Source organism: Ptychodera flava, chromosome 10 (genome assembly GCF_041260155.1).
Source record: "Ptychodera flava strain L36383 chromosome 10, AS_Pfla_20210202, whole genome shotgun sequence".
Lineage (NCBI taxonomy): Eukaryota > Metazoa > Hemichordata > Enteropneusta > Ptychoderidae > Ptychodera > Ptychodera flava.
The window spans coordinates 30,780,205-30,797,466 of record NC_091937.1 but is presented as its reverse complement, the minus strand read 5'-3'; the positions used below and the strand labels follow the sequence as shown (position 1 = coordinate 30,797,466).

Below are 17,262 nucleotides of genomic sequence, written 5' to 3'. Positions count from 1 at the left end.
ATGAACAGGCAAGCTTGGATTCCAAGAGGCAGGGAGGACCTATGGGATCGGACATGCATGATACAAAAAGATCAAGAAAGGAGAGGAGGGTACCCCTTCTATAGTGCCCCCTCCCATTTACTTCTGGAGGCTCGAGCAGGGCACCAGTGGCGAGATTCTCGACAATTTCCAAGCTATGCTACAGACTCGCCGGAACTTATTCCTATCTCACAAAGAATACAAGCTCTTGGTGGGTGAGATGCAGTTCTACACTTTCGCCCATCTACGGGATTTCCCCTGACAGTTTTGCAAAATCTGATGGCTACAATGGCACTATTTCCTAGCTTCTTGATATGTACCAGACATCATGGATATGCGAGTCCACGAAATCGGCAGGGCCGGCTTTTTATACTGCGAACGGCTTCTTCTACCAGAAGGCTACAAACGGTTTCTACAATCAGGATTCAATTAGAGGCAGCCAGAGCAGTGGCCAGAGGATGGCAGTGAACGAATATCGACTGTTGAGCACCTCGATACAGCTTGCTTCTGTGGCCCCAACAACTATAGAATAGAACTCATAGCAAAGAGTGTATACTCGGAAAGCACGGCATGCAAGAAACAGGAGACCCACATACACCCAAAGAGCAAGAAACTGGGCAGGCACCTGCATAGGATAAAGACACAACACAAGAGCAAGAGTACCTGTTGCAGCTGCCAAGGTGGTTTCCGTCCAGCGAAGCAGTGTGGAACATCAAAAACAAAGACGACTTGTGTTTGTACTGGTGTATTTGAACTCCCACAAAATTGCAAATCTCCAGGCAGCATGTCGGTGTGGCAGAGGAGACGACTGTCTCTGGCAAAGGATATAAGCCAAAGTGTCCCCAGTCCACATGGACATTGCAAGCCACTACAGCGCCATCGACATTGCAAGCTACTAGGAAAGCCATGGATATTGCAAGCCAGAAGGCAACTATTGTCCCTCCGGAAAAGCAGATCAGCACACCCTCACTCACAGCCACGTTAGGCTGGAGAATCCCTAGAAGCATGACCTCCCCTAAAGCAAATAGTCGCGCCATGGGTGTATCATCTATACACTTTAGGCGTATTTTTCGACTGATATGCACCTCCCCTGGTCATCCAGTGGGTGGCTAGGCCATTCCCCAATCGCACCTCTCGAACTGGCATGATCTGAGCCATACAATTCTTATGTGCTAGTGACTAGGTTCATCAGCTATTATCATTGTAAGTGTTGTTGTTGTTGTTGTTCTTAATACTGGCAGATTGGGAACTGGTATTTAAAGCCGTTAGTGGCGCTGGAGGTAATGTTCTAGATCTTTGGAACAGCGACGGTGGACGCAATGAAGACAACGAAAGGGCAAAAGATTTGAGCTCGAAGTTCCGTGATCACTACAAGAACTCTATAATAGACAACTGGTCAGCCATTGGCGTGAAACAGGTTAGTGAGCTGTTGCTGAGGCAAAAAGGGGCATTTGTTTTCATGTGCAGTGATTAGAAAACTTTAGTGTCTGCTCGTTTTGATCGGTCTTCAAAGGGTAAAACTTTCACAGCGTTTCCATTTTACAGCTCTAATTTTCCAACAATCCATTTAGCATTGCTTTATAATGTCATGGTCTACCGTAACATTGTTCGATCAACAGCTCAAAGTAAATTATAACACCTCATCCGCAGTCTGTGTTCTGATTCTTCAAATGATAGTCACGTGCTGATCCATGCAAACGACGTCATCAGGCATCAGTTGTTGGAACTCTTGCCTGCCAGGTATCAGTTCCGACAACTGATGCCTACTAACTTCAAAAACGACATTTGAGCAAGTGCGAATGCGAATGTAAACAAAGATGTCGTCTGCGGCATGACTGTGAATGAGGTGTGTTATAAAATACATATTGACTGGCCATGAGGGTAACAGCATACGTCTTTAACCCCTCGGGCCTCTGAGTCACCGCCTCGCCTCGCTCGCTTGGCGTCAATTTATTTACGTACGTTGGCGAAGTCATGGAAGTATTTCTACCATTAAAATTAGGTCAAATTAGATACAAGAAAGGGAAGTATGCCAATGTAGCATAAGGTATTAATGTGAAAAAAACTCCCTTGCTCGATTGCGACCACGCCAATGAACCATGAGAATACCATTATAAAATATGAATAAGTATTATTTGCTAGTATAACTTTGTAAGCAGCAAAATAAAATATATCCACACTTAGCAACCAAAACTATGTCCAATTTGTAGAGCAGCCTGGATTGTTTTGAAGATGGATTTTTCTTTCTGTTTTAAATTTGATGCAGACATGCGCACTCGTATGCAACGCCATTACTCCAATCCAGATATTAAGAGATAAATTCTCCAAAGCTCTTACATAAGATTCAAAAGAAGCATCAAACCAAGTGACACCGCATGACTCTGAACAGTATAAAACACTTAGTCCCTCCGCAGAAAAATTGCGAGGCGAGTCTCCAGCTGAAAATTAAGCTGATCCTTATAACTGATAATCCTTATAACTTACATAAATAATTTAATTCGCATTATTGTTAGTCGGAAACTCTTTAATGAAGCGGTTGCTGGCGAAGAATGTCACTGCGCATGTCTACATCAAATTAGAAATAGGGAATACGCTAAACCACATAAAGTTTTATCAAAGCGTTTCGGCTCCCTACCTTCATCACCATGCACAATATCCTTATTTCAAATTCACCCATTAGTCTGAATTATGTAAGAGTATATTTCGTTTAAACATTACGTTTTAGAACAAGAATGATGACAAAGACCTCTGTCACATATTAGATTAGCAGATATATTCACAACTGTACTGTGAGAAAACAAAGCAACATTGTCGAATGTACAACATATGTTAACCCATCGAACATTAAAATATGATATTCAGATATAGGAGTTCATATGTTGCAGTCTTCTCGGAGGAACTGTCTCACAAATGATAGTTTCAAAATAAACCATGCAAACTGACATTCATATTGCGATGTGTGTTGACTTTAAAACGTTACAGGTTAAAGTAGCTATATATGACGAATGCGGAGAGGTCATGTATATGACCTTTAATGGTGAAGGCAGCGATAAGAACGACTGGTTCAGCAAAGATAGATTGACGTCCACTTCGTACACTGACCTTGATTCCAACAGTCAAACGAATTATTTTTCAATCCCTGGGTACGTTAATTTCCTAATGACAGCATTGATGCAGTAATTTATGTTCAGATAGTTTTAGATGCCGTTGGTTGTAAGATAAACAAAACTTGCCATCTATCAACAACTAAATTGTAGTTAAAGCTTCAATCTGAAATGGTCTACCAATTATATTATTAAGATTATATCAAAAGTGAAGTTTCTAAACTGTTATCTTCGTCCTTATTCTCTAATAGTTTTTCTTCGTTCATTGAAGGAACATACTAGAGGCGCAATTACAGTGTCACCTCGAGTCAAAGACGAGTGATGACACAGTTATAACGCCACTTGTATTTTCCTTCAATGAACAAAGAAAAAGATGAGAAAATATATATTATGTCAACATGAAATTCAAAGAAGGTTTATGTCTCAATCATTTTCCGTAGCAAAAAAAAATCCAGGTGTAATACTTTCATTTAATTTAATTTCAATCATTTTTTAACCAGACACGACTCTGTTTCCCGCCACTTCTTCGTTAATCAAAATTACGGCGGCTGTGAAATAGATGTCGGTTGGTTAGTAGTGGTGGACACTGGAAATACATCTTGCGATTGGAGTGAAATGAAAAGAAGACCTTATTTCCTGTACGGCTCAGCAGGACAGAAGATTACTTATCAAAGCGGTAAGACGCACACTTTACATATACACTCCTTTCTGTACCATATCTCTACTGTAGTTTTTGTCATTGGTCGGTCTAAAAATAAGTCTGTAAGAGAGACATTTGTGCCAAGGACCTCAAAAAGTATTCACGCAAAGTTCATAATATTTTTATTGTATGGTGTAACACTGAACTGAATGTAAAACGGTTTGCCTTAATTTGGTATAACTTGCCTAATGAAAGCATGTTTGCGTAAAATGATACTTTGGAAAGAGCAATATTAATGTTCAAAGATCTTGCCGTTTAAGAATTCGATTCTACACGGATACGGTATTCGAGACTTTTGACACTGGCATGTCAATTATTTTCCATTTCCGCATATGAGATTTAGGCAGTCAATACATCTTCTGGAATAGAAATGGGACTAAAATTGGAATGAAGTTGATAGAATGGATATGCAATCACTCAAGCTTAGGGTCAACCTTCAAAATCATTTTTGGATTGCTTAAATTATAAATTCAACAGGATATACTAACACTATAAAGACTTCCAGCCTAAACCCATCAATTAATTATGCTTTCAGTACTTTGTGGTCTCTTTAGAATTATGTTCATAATGTCTATTTGTAAACACCAAGCAATTCCGTCAGACTTTGTGAACTAAGTAAGAATCGTTGGTAGGTACACTTTGACTTGCGAGATGATTAACATAATTTCTAGCAGACGGTATAACAACGTTAATCCAGTAAAATTGTGCCAAATGGTAAGAATCTTGGTACAGATGTAGATCTGTACAAAGTTATACCAGTAATTCACCCCGCTTCGAAAGAAATGACAGATAAATGGCTGTTATTCCATACACTCTGTCTGTACTTGAAAAGGACACGACATAGATGTACTGACATTTGCGCATGGCAATCAGCATTCTCGTGTAGAGTTCAGTGGAAAGGTCATTGTTGACATTTTCCTCATATCCTTAATGAGTGGTGTTTGCACAAGTGTCTTTAGACGTTTTTACGTTCACGGTTAGTAAAGCACGATGATGATGATGATGATGATGATGATGATGATGATGATGATGATTATAGACTTTATTTCGGACTCATGGTCCATATAACAGCGAAAGAAAGTCTGGTGATAAATATACACAGTTTTGTTAAGTTATACAAAAAGAAGTTTATTCCATAACTTTATCGTTTCAGAGTTTAAATATAATAAGTCATACACACATCGTACAATCTCATTACTGCTTCTCAGAAGTCTTTGCTTTAAACCACATAAATTTGCCTTCTTAGCAAGGCATCAAAGTTATTGATTCTGTTAGATATAAACATGACACATGAAGATCATTTTTTATATTTGATCGAAAAGGTTGCATTAAGTCTCATCACCTCTTAACTGTAAATCATGTCGTATTTGTTGTTGCAGGTTCCGATGATGTCGCCACAGGGAGATCCTTCGCTGTCTTCATAAAGACTTAGACCACTAATGCAAAGTCGCTTCTTCATTTTTGTCAACCGAAATGGCGAAAAAAACAATCTCTCTATTGGCTGACAATATTTCTTTCGACAATTAGACGATAGATACATTTATCAGTGCTATTCTCTTTATCTCATTAAATTTCACTTTATGCATGACAAGAAGACATTGTTCTTGGTGTCTCTGATATTTGTCACTTTATTCACTCCATTATGTCACATGACGTATGCGTGTTCAGTCAAGCTTCTGCTAAAACCAGCATTCTGCCCTCTATACGCTCGCTCTTAAGATGAGTAGCATTTCCTCAATATATGGAGGTAAACATTGTGCTACCTCCATGTATAGTTTTGCCGTTTGTTCAATTGAATGTCTACCTGTCTCGGTGAAAACGAGACTTGACATTAGGCAGACCTGCCTTCTTGGTTCAAATACATGTGAGCTGGGGTGGATTTCGGCTACGTTAGAACTTCAGTCTGGTTATCCTTTGGCCGAGTTGTTCTCAGTCCAAGCTGGCTGTCCGTGAGCTTGGTTTTGAGGCCAATAAGGTTTGGTATCTGTACCAAGTACACCACACGAGAAATGCGGTAAATGAGCCGAAGTCACATTATAATTGTGTGAATAGATCATTTTCAAGCTGCATGAGATTTGAAGAGACTTTGCGAGACTCTGTATATGCGACCATTGCGTCGATACGATCGAACTTCAGAAATACAAGGATAGTCATTCAAACGAATTGTCTACGTCCGCAAACTGGCAATCTCAAAAGGGTGTTGGAAATACAATTAATGTACTGTCGTTTTTTCCCTTTCTTTAGCTTTCATATGTAATGACATCGAATACATGGGGAAAAATATTAAACTTTCATATTCACTGAAAATCACAGTTTAAGAGGCTTCTTCGTTAATCCATGATAACAGACCGCGGGTATTGACACACGCGCGCGACAGATGAAAGTCTTTGTGTTTTACCCAATAATCCCTTCGCCATCCCTAGAAAGAGCGCAAATGTGACGGAAACCTCGTGATTCCTCACTCTGAGTACGTGAGATAGGTTGTTGAAAGTTTTAGCTGCTCAGATAGCTCATTGAAAAAAAAGAACATTTTAAACAGCCCATTCCCCGGTATATCATCTTGGCACGGACCACACATCAAAATCAAAACGGAAGAGAAGAAAGACGCTGTGCAAGGCCTACAGGCATTCGCCAAAAATTCGTGGAGCAGAAGGAAGGAGCGCCTAGTGTGCTCATCGGCGGAGACGGGGAAGAGATTGAGCTGCTGGAAAATTGTCACACCTCTGAGTGGTAGACCATAATTCGGGTAGTTTTGATGATGGTACTTCTACATCATTACAATATCTAGAAAAGTCTGTTGGCTCAAAGACATCGTCCACCATAGTCAAACAGACCGGGCTTCTCACTGAAGTCAGGATGTCAAATTCTCAGAGCTTCTACATCTCAGTGTCTAGTCGAGGAAGGGGCGTCTTCTGTCTAGAAAGTGTACAACCTTCAATCGTCTTCATATCTGTATATTGTCATGACTTTGCTATGCGTCTAAAATGAACAAAAGAAGAGTAGGGGAAGAAGGTAGCTCCCATCTGAATACAATGTCAAACACGATAAAGCGATCAGTCTACCATAATGATGTGTGGTGTTCAAACTACCACTACTGAGACAATATCAACAGGAGTCATGCATTTCATTGTCAGACTTCGCTATTGCAGAAAAAGAAGTCATGTCTTGGTCTAAACTGTGCTCTTAATGCACATTTATGTTTGTTTTACAGAAAAACTCAATGCACAGAGCTGATATTGAAAAAGTATTTTGAGATTTTTTTTCTAAAATCAAAATTATCAATGGCTGATGACAGTAACAAAAGTTAATGCTTACATGTCATTTATTTGGCATCTCTAGTGAACATGCTGACTCCATCGCAGAATAAAATATCTTGTTGTGGTTGGTATTAACTTTGCATCACTTGATAAAGGTCAGTTTAATGTTTAGTAGGGGCCGCAACAAAATCTTTTGAATGTAATAAGGATACAACTAACTATATTGACAAAAATCAATGATGACCTCAAGGCTCAGCTTATTTGCTTGCAAGAGGAATTTCGGATTTTCTGTGAGAAAAGGGCTCAAACAGACAGTACATTTAATTTTTGGATTAGATTTATATACATGTAGGAAGATTTCTTTGCATACATCTCTGTACATTGCGATACAGACTGGAAATAGGAACCTTCAAATATTAAGATAAAGCATTAAACATGAGCCCACTGTTCCATGCATATGACAGATCACAACCTGAAATTCTGCCTCATGCATTTTATGTACTCTAAATGAATTACTGGTTTCATTCTGGAAAGCAAATAATTGATTTTTGTAAATTCTTTGCAGCCCATAGCTCTGTAGGGTAGATAGACTGGTATTCCTGCCACTTCCTTCCACTCCTAAACCACCTGTAGCAGAATTCATGAAGAGTAGCTTTGATATCTTTATTCACAAACATTTCATGGGCTTCATCCAGTGCAACATTTACTCAGGTTGAGCCTGACAAATTACAGACAAAACACCTGCTTTGAAATGTAACAGTAGAGAGTCTGGCGTCTCGAGGAAATCAGCAAGATGTCTACAAATCAATAACAAGTACAGTTGTATATGATTTGTCTCGCATGTACTGATATTTTTTCACTACTCACTATTGACAGAGTTCAATTAATGTCTTTTCAGATATCGCAGCCAATAGAATCACCCAAGAAAATTTGTTGTCCTCCAGAATAATTGGTTAACAAGATGTACAAGCATATATTAATGTTAGAATTCTCCACCGGCCCACCACTGACACTCCCGTGAAAAAAAAGAAGGCAGAATACATTTACCAACAAAATAGTGAAAAGATTAATTTCCAAGAAAGGTGAACATCAATGAACACTTACTGCCTGTCTAAAACCGCAACTTGTGTACTAAAAATATCAGAATCAGGAGAAAGAGTGAAAAACTTTTTCATGTTTCTTGTATTCCCCAGGTTATGTGCTTGGCGGATGGGTTGCCCTACAAGGGATCAAAAAGAACTGTTAGAAAGTTTTTAAGGGACGACATGGTAAACTAGTTCAGGATTTGTTATCTTTTTAATCTGCGGGCAGAATTTATGATTTTAGACAATTGCACCAAAGACACTGTTAATAATGGATCTAAAATCATTACATTTATTAAATTAGATCATGGTGCAGTAATAGCAAAAGTGTCATGATGGCTGCCTATAGTAAGCGGTTGCTTGGATACAGCATTGTATATAGTGACGTGTCCATCATGCTGCATATGAATCTGCGAGAAACAAAATTCTCTCAATCAATCAGCATGATTTTGTTCTCGCAGAATGACAGCGAGTAAAACAAATTCTCGCTGCGATTGATCGCGAGAATTTTGTTTCTCGCAAACTCATGCCGAGAAAATAAATTCTCAAACATTGAGCGCGCGCGCAGAAGAAGAAATCTCGCAGCATTCTCGAAAAAAGGCGAGGAAGTGTCCGTTTCTCCCTATTTTCTCGCAATATTTTCTATTTGTGATAACGGCTACTACACCTCGGAGGTTCAATGCTCGAAAGTTAATCCTTTGATCGATCTTTCACGCAAATTAGCGAGAAAGATTGTCTAAGGGCAGTTTTAAGCGATTTATTTTATTTTTAAGTGTGGTAAAAACTCAATGATTGCTACTTTCAATACGTTGACGATGCAAATTTTGGCCATACAAATTTATTCTTTTTCGAATGTCTCTGATCACATCAGGAATGCTATTATCTTCTCATTGCATACAATATGCATAGGCGTGTAAATAATAATCGTGGAGAGGCAACATTGGCCAAAATAAAAATAACAGATAAATAAATAAATTGGCAAACATTAAGTAAACAAACAAATAAATAAATAAATAAATAAATAAATAAATAAATAAATAAATAAATAAATGAGCAATCACTTTCATGAGAGTGCCTACTGCCCGTTATCCTTGATCTCCAACATCCTTTGCTGACTTTATTTTTGCCCATGTAGGTCTCGAATTTCCATGCTTCTCATGGACATCGCAGATATTAAGGTAGTATGCGCCTCGAAACTGAAAGACTTTAACTTTTGCTCAAACTTTCCTGAATTAACATTTCAACCATACGCTTTTAAAATCCGATCACCGTGCAAATTTTGAGACACGAATTACCCAAGATTGACCGATATTTGAAATTCAAAAATGGCCACCATCCCTGTATTAACTCTATCGAGAAAAATAAAATTGGCGATTTTCGAAAATCTAAGACAGTGAAAAGTTTTCTTGCACCAAGAGCTTTAAAATGAACCCCAACAAGAGGTAGATCAGAAAAGAATTGTAAAAGTTTGAGAGTCCAAATATCTGTCCCCGAGGCGCGTTCCACCTGAAGGGCCAGTGCAATGGCTGTAACTGTTTTTGATTATTTTTACTTTTTGTTTCGAGAGAAACACACGCATTCAGCTTGTCAACTCAGCCTGTACATGTGCAGACTGCATTGAATATTGCCGACAAGCGAATTCTGGTCCGGACTAAAATTGTTGTCATGGCAAATAATGAGTACATTGTATTTCAACATGCTTTTGGGCCTTTAACAAGAGCTTGCAATTGACATTGTAAATCACACATAGTGAAAAAAATATCATCAAAATAGTTACAGCTATTTATCCTTTCTATATCAAATGTGAATCCAACCAACATTTCAAGAGTCGGCAATGTAACCGCAAAGGATAAGAAAACGCCTCATCAGTGAGTCGGAGAAAGTTAATACCGGCTCTTTCTTCCTTGCTACATCCCTTCCTACAAAAATATCATCAACTTCTTCGGGGCAATGGACAATATTATTTGTGTCTACCCCTTGACAATCGATCTCGTTGCCCTCTGTCCAAGACTGTTTTGACATCATCAGTCGCCACAATCCATGCTAATGTATTATTGACGAAAGAGATCAATGAGAGTGAGATCTCTTTTGAAATCACGGACTGATCCATATCCATTTCGAAGGTCGCGAGTGTGTCGATTACGTAACACATTCACTACTGGACTCAACATATACGTCTGTACCGTGTCGTGCTCTTCCCCGTTGTCTTGTTTCAGACTGACCTTTCTGAGTGAACGGCCCTCGAATAGAGTACGTCAGCTCTGCTGTTTGAATCAGGTTCAATGTTTTAATTTCCAAGATCTTTGCGACCACGACATACCGTTTGGACGAAAGCAGGACGCGTGGAACAGCAAAGGATGACGTTCTCAAAGCTGATATGGTATTGAAAACTGGTGAGTAGTGAGCTCAAGCTAGCTAGCGACACGGTGCTTTTTTTTCTACACAAGTCATTGCATGGAAGTCTTGGTATGTCCATGGTCAACGTTTGTTGACTCCTTTGGTGCAGGTTTCTTGAACACTACGGAAAACCTGCAGAAGTGTGTGCTTCAGACCCACATATCCATTACTATGAAAGCCCATTACTATGAAAGCCCGTAAGGACTATTCTGTAGAGCAAAAATATAATTTATCCCGTGCGAACCGTGCGCACGAGATATTTTACGGACTTTCATACATTACTTCCACAGTCAAGTTGTATATCTAACCACAAGCGACTGTGATTCCTTCCCTTCCTACTCCATGCTTCCACTAAGATTGTGTTCAGACATGGATACTACCTCCATAATTCAGACAATTGCACTATCATGACTCCATCCCGCAATCGTTGAATATGTAATTCACTTTCGTTGCCTTGACTATAGAGGTACAAGCTATGACAATGACCTAACATTCTGTCATAATTCAGGGCACCAAATGAAAGTGTTCGTGAGAGAAAAAGGTGATCGCAAATGCGTCAGTGGCGTGAGGCCGTTTACTTTACTCTATCACTGGGCGGGGAAAATGTTTGTGTGTTGAACCTGAGAAAACACACTTCAGTGGAAAGGACAATATCATGTGTTGATTAGAGAGATGTTAGAACTTGGGCAGGGGGAAGCTTTTCAAATCGTGATGGGGGTGATAGTTGTGGATAGCTTTTACTTTCCGCTCCAAAATTTGCATCGCCAAAAATTCTTTTAAATGCCATATTTACAAGTAAGATAGGTTGGTCGGTTGTTCTTGACGATTATGCCTGCGGCATCGATACTACAACTATCGAGGTAGCGGCGAGTCTCGCTTCTACCTCCATGCTAAGACGGTATGACATTACTTTGTTTTGACATTGCATGGCGCTAGTTGGCAAGCTTTTGACTTTCACTGTACAGTTGAGAATTGGACAGCAGACCGTGGTCACGTTCGATGGTCTAGAAAGGAAAGAGCGCTATTACGTGAACTTTTGTTCGCCGCCTCTCAAATGGTACCATTGATGCAACTTTGTACTTAGTTTATTCACTCTCGCTTGGCTTACGATTGCAGAGCTTAACATTCAAGTAATCTTACGTAATTCACAATGGCAAAGTGTATGCCATCCTTTTGTATGACAAGTTCTTACCATATTGACATTGTTCACCTTGGCTGTCTCACAACCTCTTGCAAGCAACGCGATGACGTGTACCATTTGAACATTTATGTACCCTCAAGTGCGTGTGAAAGGGATTCGACAGATAATTGGGGATAGATAAACTTCATGGATGAGGGCTGCTGATGATATCAGTGAGCGCGGCAATTTGATCATTGCTTGTCTACCACTTGCGGGGGCTCCTAGAGTGACAAAAGATTTCACCGTCTTAATATTACGATTATTGCAAATCGTATAATTCCGTACAGAGTTAACACAGGGATGATGGTCATTTTGAATTTCAAATACCGGTAAATGTTATGTAATTTTAAATAAACTTGGCACTGTGAGTGACCCGTGATTTTTAATTTTGGTTTGGTAAAACCATGATTGAAAGTTTCATTGAGAAAAGTTTGAGGAAAAAGTTTAAGTCTTTCACTTTCGAGACGCATACTACCTTAAAATTTGAGATTCCCGTGAGGTCGCCGTCAGCCAACGAGAACAGCAAAGAACAGGCAAAGATTGAAAACGTCGCCACCTCTTCATCTGATCAGTTTGGGGGCGCTGCACACACGTCTTTTGTTTCCTTTCCCCATGGCAGAGAATGTTTGTGATGTCATCGTAATAACAGAATAATAAATTCGAGGCCACACTAACATAATGCTAAGGTATATGTACACTTATCTCCATTAGGCGTCTTGGGTTGACTGTATGTCGCCCTCAGGGGATATTTTTGGCGATATCGACTAATCAGCCGGGTCTCCACCTTATAACGGTGGGTCGTTCCGTTAGATACCTATGATATTGGTTGTTATTTTCCGAGTTTGCGAAAGTAAACCGTCTTCGGGTTTTGTCACAGGGTACAGTAGAATCCTTTGGAATGGATAGCTCCGTTCTAGCCTACGATCTGTGATATTTCCAATAAAAATGTATTTGTCGCCAAGTGTCTACTTTTACTTTCTATTATCGAAATTTGTGTCTTCCGTCAAGTTGAAGTTCAACGCCACAGGCAACGTTTGTGGACTGATACAACAGAATGTTGTATGTGAGTTATTTATCGACTGAAATAAGGCGGGTACGGGCGATGATAAGTTGGAGTTGGACGTGCCGCAGCGCCCGCAAACGACTGAATCTGTTTAAACTACTGTTACAATACTGTTGTTGCCGCTGTTGTGAAGCAAATCACCTTCGATATTGCCCGACGTTGAGCGTTTGAAACAGCGCCCATCAGCGATGAACGTTGTTGTGATGTACATCCTCTGTGACTCGGTGCCCAATTCGCTTGAGCTGGTATGCTCCCGAACCATTTCTTGAAGTGTTGTAAAACCTTTTTTTATGAGATAGCAGTATTGCGTTTACAAAGTTCGAAACATAGCCCAATGATAAATGAATATGAATATTTCCACTCTTGGTGAACGTTTTAGATACTTTTACCCTTGATATAATTCACAGAAAAATCATTTAATCAGTCTGAACTGGACAACAGTGGCATCTTCAGATCATATTTGATCTGTGATTTAGCATAGCTTCCAAATATAGATTGAACTTCTTTGCCAATTTTCTCGACAGGTATGAATGACTTGTGTGTACAGTAAGTATTCCGGCGCTTGGCTGGCATCGATGGCTGGATACAACCTTTGATTATCTACACCTTGACATTAAAAAAGAATCCCACAACAGCTTGCGGGCGGCGACGATCATGAGACGACATCTGTTGTTTGTCTATCTTGTGTTGCTCGGAGCATTGGTCGTCTTGCTGACGATGGACAGGGTGGAGAGGTCGAACGGAAGGAGGAGATACAGGGCAACGAAGCCTAGGTGAGTTTGAGTGATAGGCTAGAGTCAGGGATAGGGAGAGACGGTGCGACAGTGACCTAGATAGACGGACGGAGAAACGCCAACATTGTGATTCAGTTTACTCGTACCATTTAGCGCTGCATTTTTGGCGTTCAAATTGAGTCCCACGGTACAGTCCTTTCAACATTAGCTTTGAAATGTCAAACATGCATTTTTACAAACTACATGGTTATTCAACGGCTGTGACTCGGACAGACAGACTGAGTTTGACAAAGGCAGAAAACTAGGGGGCGTGACTCTAACAAGCAAAAAGACTAGGACAAAGGCATGGAGACAGTAACCCAGGCAGGCAGAGTAGCATCGCAGAACATGAAAAGGGCGTAAAAAGTCCTTCGTTTTGTGGTCCTAATATTATCAAACAAATTGTAACGATGGGCTATAGAGGGCGCTGTAAATTGAAATGTATGTCTGATGTCTGCTTGATATTTAGTTTCCTTTTCACGCTGTTCCATGCGGCTGACTGAAGAGCGCACATAGATACGAACTACACTACATGAATTCATGGTCTAGTTTTCTCTATCCATGGAGTACTTTAACACTCACGTCTCTTAATTTTGCACAATTGTGAATTAAAATTTAGTGGCAGATTTTTTAGATTCACGTAAACACCAAATTACAAATACTTTAATGTAATCTTAGAAGATTTACGAAATTACATTGTTGACCCCTCGTTTCTTGCCAGATTCAATGTCGAAGTGGTTTCTTCTCCGCACGAGGAGTATGCGCCCTCGACGGTCACACCTGAAGAGGGTAATCTGTGCATACCATGGAGAAAGATCGTCTTTATCAAAACTCACAAGACTGCCAGCACTACAACAAATACAATCATCCAGAGATACGGCTACTTGAAAAACTTGACGTTCATTCTTCCTCGCTGGAGTCACATCTTCAACGAAAAAGAACACTTTACTTCGCGGCAGGTCTTCCGTTCGACGAGATGGCTTGCAGAGGGCGAGCAACAACCCGAGTTCGACATCATGGCGGGTCACTTCCGCTATAACAGGCCAGAGGTGCATCGACTCATACCAAATGCGATGTATATTACCATTTTGAGAGACCCCGTCAAAAGATTTGAGTCCGCGTTTGGGTATTACGAAGTAGCAAAGCAGTTAGGCCTCGGTAGGAAGGAAAATCCCCTGGACACTTTCATGAAGTACCCGAACCGCTTCATGCGTAAAGACATGAACATGAAATTTCAACTTCGGAACGGTATGATGTTCAGCCTCGGATTTGAGGAACAGTATTATGGCGATGAATCGATGATAGAATCGAAAATTGAACAATTGGCAAATGAGCTAGACTTGGTTATGTTGTCTGAATATTACGACGAGTCACTTCTCCTTCTCAAGGACTTGTTGTGTTGGGATTTCGAAGATATTCATTACATTCCGAAGGGCTACCGAAGCGAGCGCCTTCGGAATCCGATGTCGCCCGAGCTCCGAGGCCGCATACAATCGTGGAACAAAGCCGACGCTATGCTATACGACCACTTCAACCGAACGTTTTGGAAGAGGGTCGAAGCCTACGGACCAAGTTTCGAGGAGGACTTGGCGTACTTCCGACACCGGCAGGAAGAGTTCGTCAACGAGTGCATTGATCCGCAGAAACTGAGGACTATCCAGGGGAAGGAGGACGCGTTGGTTTTGAGAGAGAACGCATCGATGCTGTGTCGAGTATCTTACTATCGTGTGTTCACATTCATAACTGACCTGAAACTTAAGGCTTTGGAGGAAGACAACCCGGATAGTCCGCGGCTAAAAACCCTAAGGGAAGAGGGAGTTGAGAACCTTGGACTTGGAAAGAGATTTTACAACGCTAAAGAGATCAACATATCTCAAACTGTACAGTAGCATGTATAATCATATACACAGTGAGGGACTGTGCCCAATATGAATATGAATGCAATATGCAAATTGGTTTAGTGATTGAAACTCGTGATTAAATTCATGTTGATGATAAAAAAGGTGTCAACGTAGATTAATATGATGACGATATGAGAGAGAGAGAGAGAGAGAGAGAGAGAGAGAGAGAGAGAGAGAGAGAGAGAACACTTGTAATGATACGATCAATGTTTTTAATACTTTCGACTGTTGTGTACCATTTTACTTTGTCCAAATACAAATAAAGGGGAAAGGACGGTGCAAATTCTGTAAAATACTCTCCCTTTCTGATTACAATTCCGGTGTAGCTGCCAATGTGTGGCGCTCCTGCTTATGTGCTGAACAAATTCGTGTTTATGTTGAAAAAAAATCAATGATGTAATCACAGAACGAGGACATCGTTCGGCGTGTTTCTTCAGCGACATAATTCCGTTCCACAAACTTTCTGTTTAATGTTGTATTCTACTAAATTGTAAGCACATGTAAGTCCTGCCCTGTATTTGAAATCCTATGATAGCAGCAAAGAGACATCATTCAGTAATTGTGGGAGCTCTTACAGCGGAGACGAGATTTGGAAAAAGTCCATTAAACAGCGTTTATGGAATCACACACTGTTAAACTGTGTGGTCAGTCAGCGATGATCAAGTAAGTTCTGCACAGTCATAGTATTGATTGTATTTCCGCTTGAGTCATGTGACTCAGAGTCCTTGCAATTCTCAGTCGCCTGTGAAGGGAAGCGAGCTGATTTGCATGGCGTTGTGACGTCATCTTTCGCAGCTTCAACTTTTACAGCTTCGTCTTTCGCGTCTCCGTCTTCAAGAGCAGTGGCTACGTACTCACTGGCTTCGCCCTCGGCATCTGATTTTATTGAATCAGTCTGTACTTTGGTTTGTGCATTGCCAAGTTTATTTTTGGTCTTTCCGAGTTCGTCCGAGTCGACGGCATTCGCTGGCTTGATTGTATTTCCGTTTGAATCACGGGATTCGGAGTCTTTGCGGGGTTCAGTCACCTGAACAGGATAGCGAGTCGATTGGCATGTCGTTGTAGCGTGATCCTTTGAAGCTTCAGTGTTTACATCTTCGTCTTCAACATCTGTAGCTTCTAGGGCAGTGGCTACGTGCTCGATGTCTTTGACCATGGGTTTTGGTTTTGTGATTTTAGAACACTGTGCGCAGGCTTCCTCGACATTGTTGTCTCCTTTAGTTGCTGTAGTTTGCAGTTCACCGTATTGAACTTGACGTTTTGTCTCTGCAAGTTCAGATTTGGCTTTAGCAAGTTCGTCTTTAGTACTCTCTAGCTGTTTTTTAACTTTCGATATTTGTCTTCAGTAATCTGCAACTCATTTCTTGCGACCCTGAGTTTACCTTCTTCTTCTGATAGTTCAGTTTTAACACTGGAAAGTTTAGTTCCTAAACTCACGAGTTCGTTTTAGTTTTCGTTATTTCGGCCTTTGAACTTTTCACTTCCTTCTTCAAATTTTCAATGTCTGATTTTACGGATATCTCAGCTTTCTCTTTGCGAAGTTTCTGTATGTACTCCGGAGACATGAAGCATTTCTTGCACAGGTGTTCTGCCGAAGAACCTTTTCCCGATAGTAGTCTCCTTTCAGGAACTCATGCCAAGGTCTGCTTTTGATGGTCTTCATTTTGATGTCGCTCCAACCGCTCACTGGTGGAAGATCTTCTAAGCAGATGGAACAAATGGCGCCCGCTGTCTCTGACGGCTCCTGGGTTGTGAAAAAATAACGGTAAAGAACTAGTGTCATTTCC

General features: G+C 40.5%; 2 protein-coding genes across 2 annotated transcripts; both read left to right on the top strand.

The window, feature by feature from the left end:
- LOC139141607 (uncharacterized) lies at positions 1–5,405 on the top strand. The gene is made up of 6 exons (XM_070711201.1): positions 1–233; positions 798–1,003; positions 1,227–1,435; positions 3,001–3,161; positions 3,623–3,798; positions 5,202–5,405. The coding sequence occupies exons 1-6, from the start codon at positions 1–3 to the stop codon at positions 5,252–5,254; spliced, it is 1,038 nt and encodes a 345-aa protein (XP_070567302.1). The 3' UTR covers positions 5,255–5,405.
- A 4,924-nt stretch (positions 5,406–10,329) lies between these two features.
- Positions 10,330–15,588, top strand: LOC139142494 (galactosylceramide sulfotransferase-like). The gene is made up of 3 exons (XM_070712436.1): positions 10,330–10,554; positions 13,326–13,574; positions 14,296–15,588. The coding sequence occupies exons 2-3, from the start codon at positions 13,456–13,458 to the stop codon at positions 15,461–15,463; spliced, it is 1,287 nt and encodes a 428-aa protein (XP_070568537.1). The 5' UTR covers positions 10,330–10,554; positions 13,326–13,455; the 3' UTR covers positions 15,464–15,588.
- The last annotated feature ends 1,674 nt before the right edge of the window (positions 15,589–17,262 follow it).

Excerpts from the sequence above, each read along its gene's own strand:
- LOC139142494 (XM_070712436.1), top strand. The coding sequence starts at position 13,456 with ATGAGACGACATCTGTTGTTTGTCTATCTTGTGTTGCTCGGAGCATTG. Across the intron at positions 13,575-14,295 it reads TACAGGGCAACGAAGCCTAG|ATTCAATGTCGAAGTGGTTT; the intron begins GTGAGTTTGAGT and ends GTTTCTTGCCAG.
- LOC139141607 (XM_070711201.1), top strand. The coding sequence starts at position 1 with ATGAACAGGCAAGCTTGGATTCCAAGAGGCAGGGAGGACCTATGGGAT. Across the intron at positions 3,162-3,622 it reads AATTATTTTTCAATCCCTGG|ACACGACTCTGTTTCCCGCC; the intron begins GTACGTTAATTT and ends TTTTTTAACCAG. Across the intron at positions 3,799-5,201 it reads GAAGATTACTTATCAAAGCG|GTTCCGATGATGTCGCCACA; the intron begins GTAAGACGCACA and ends TTGTTGTTGCAG.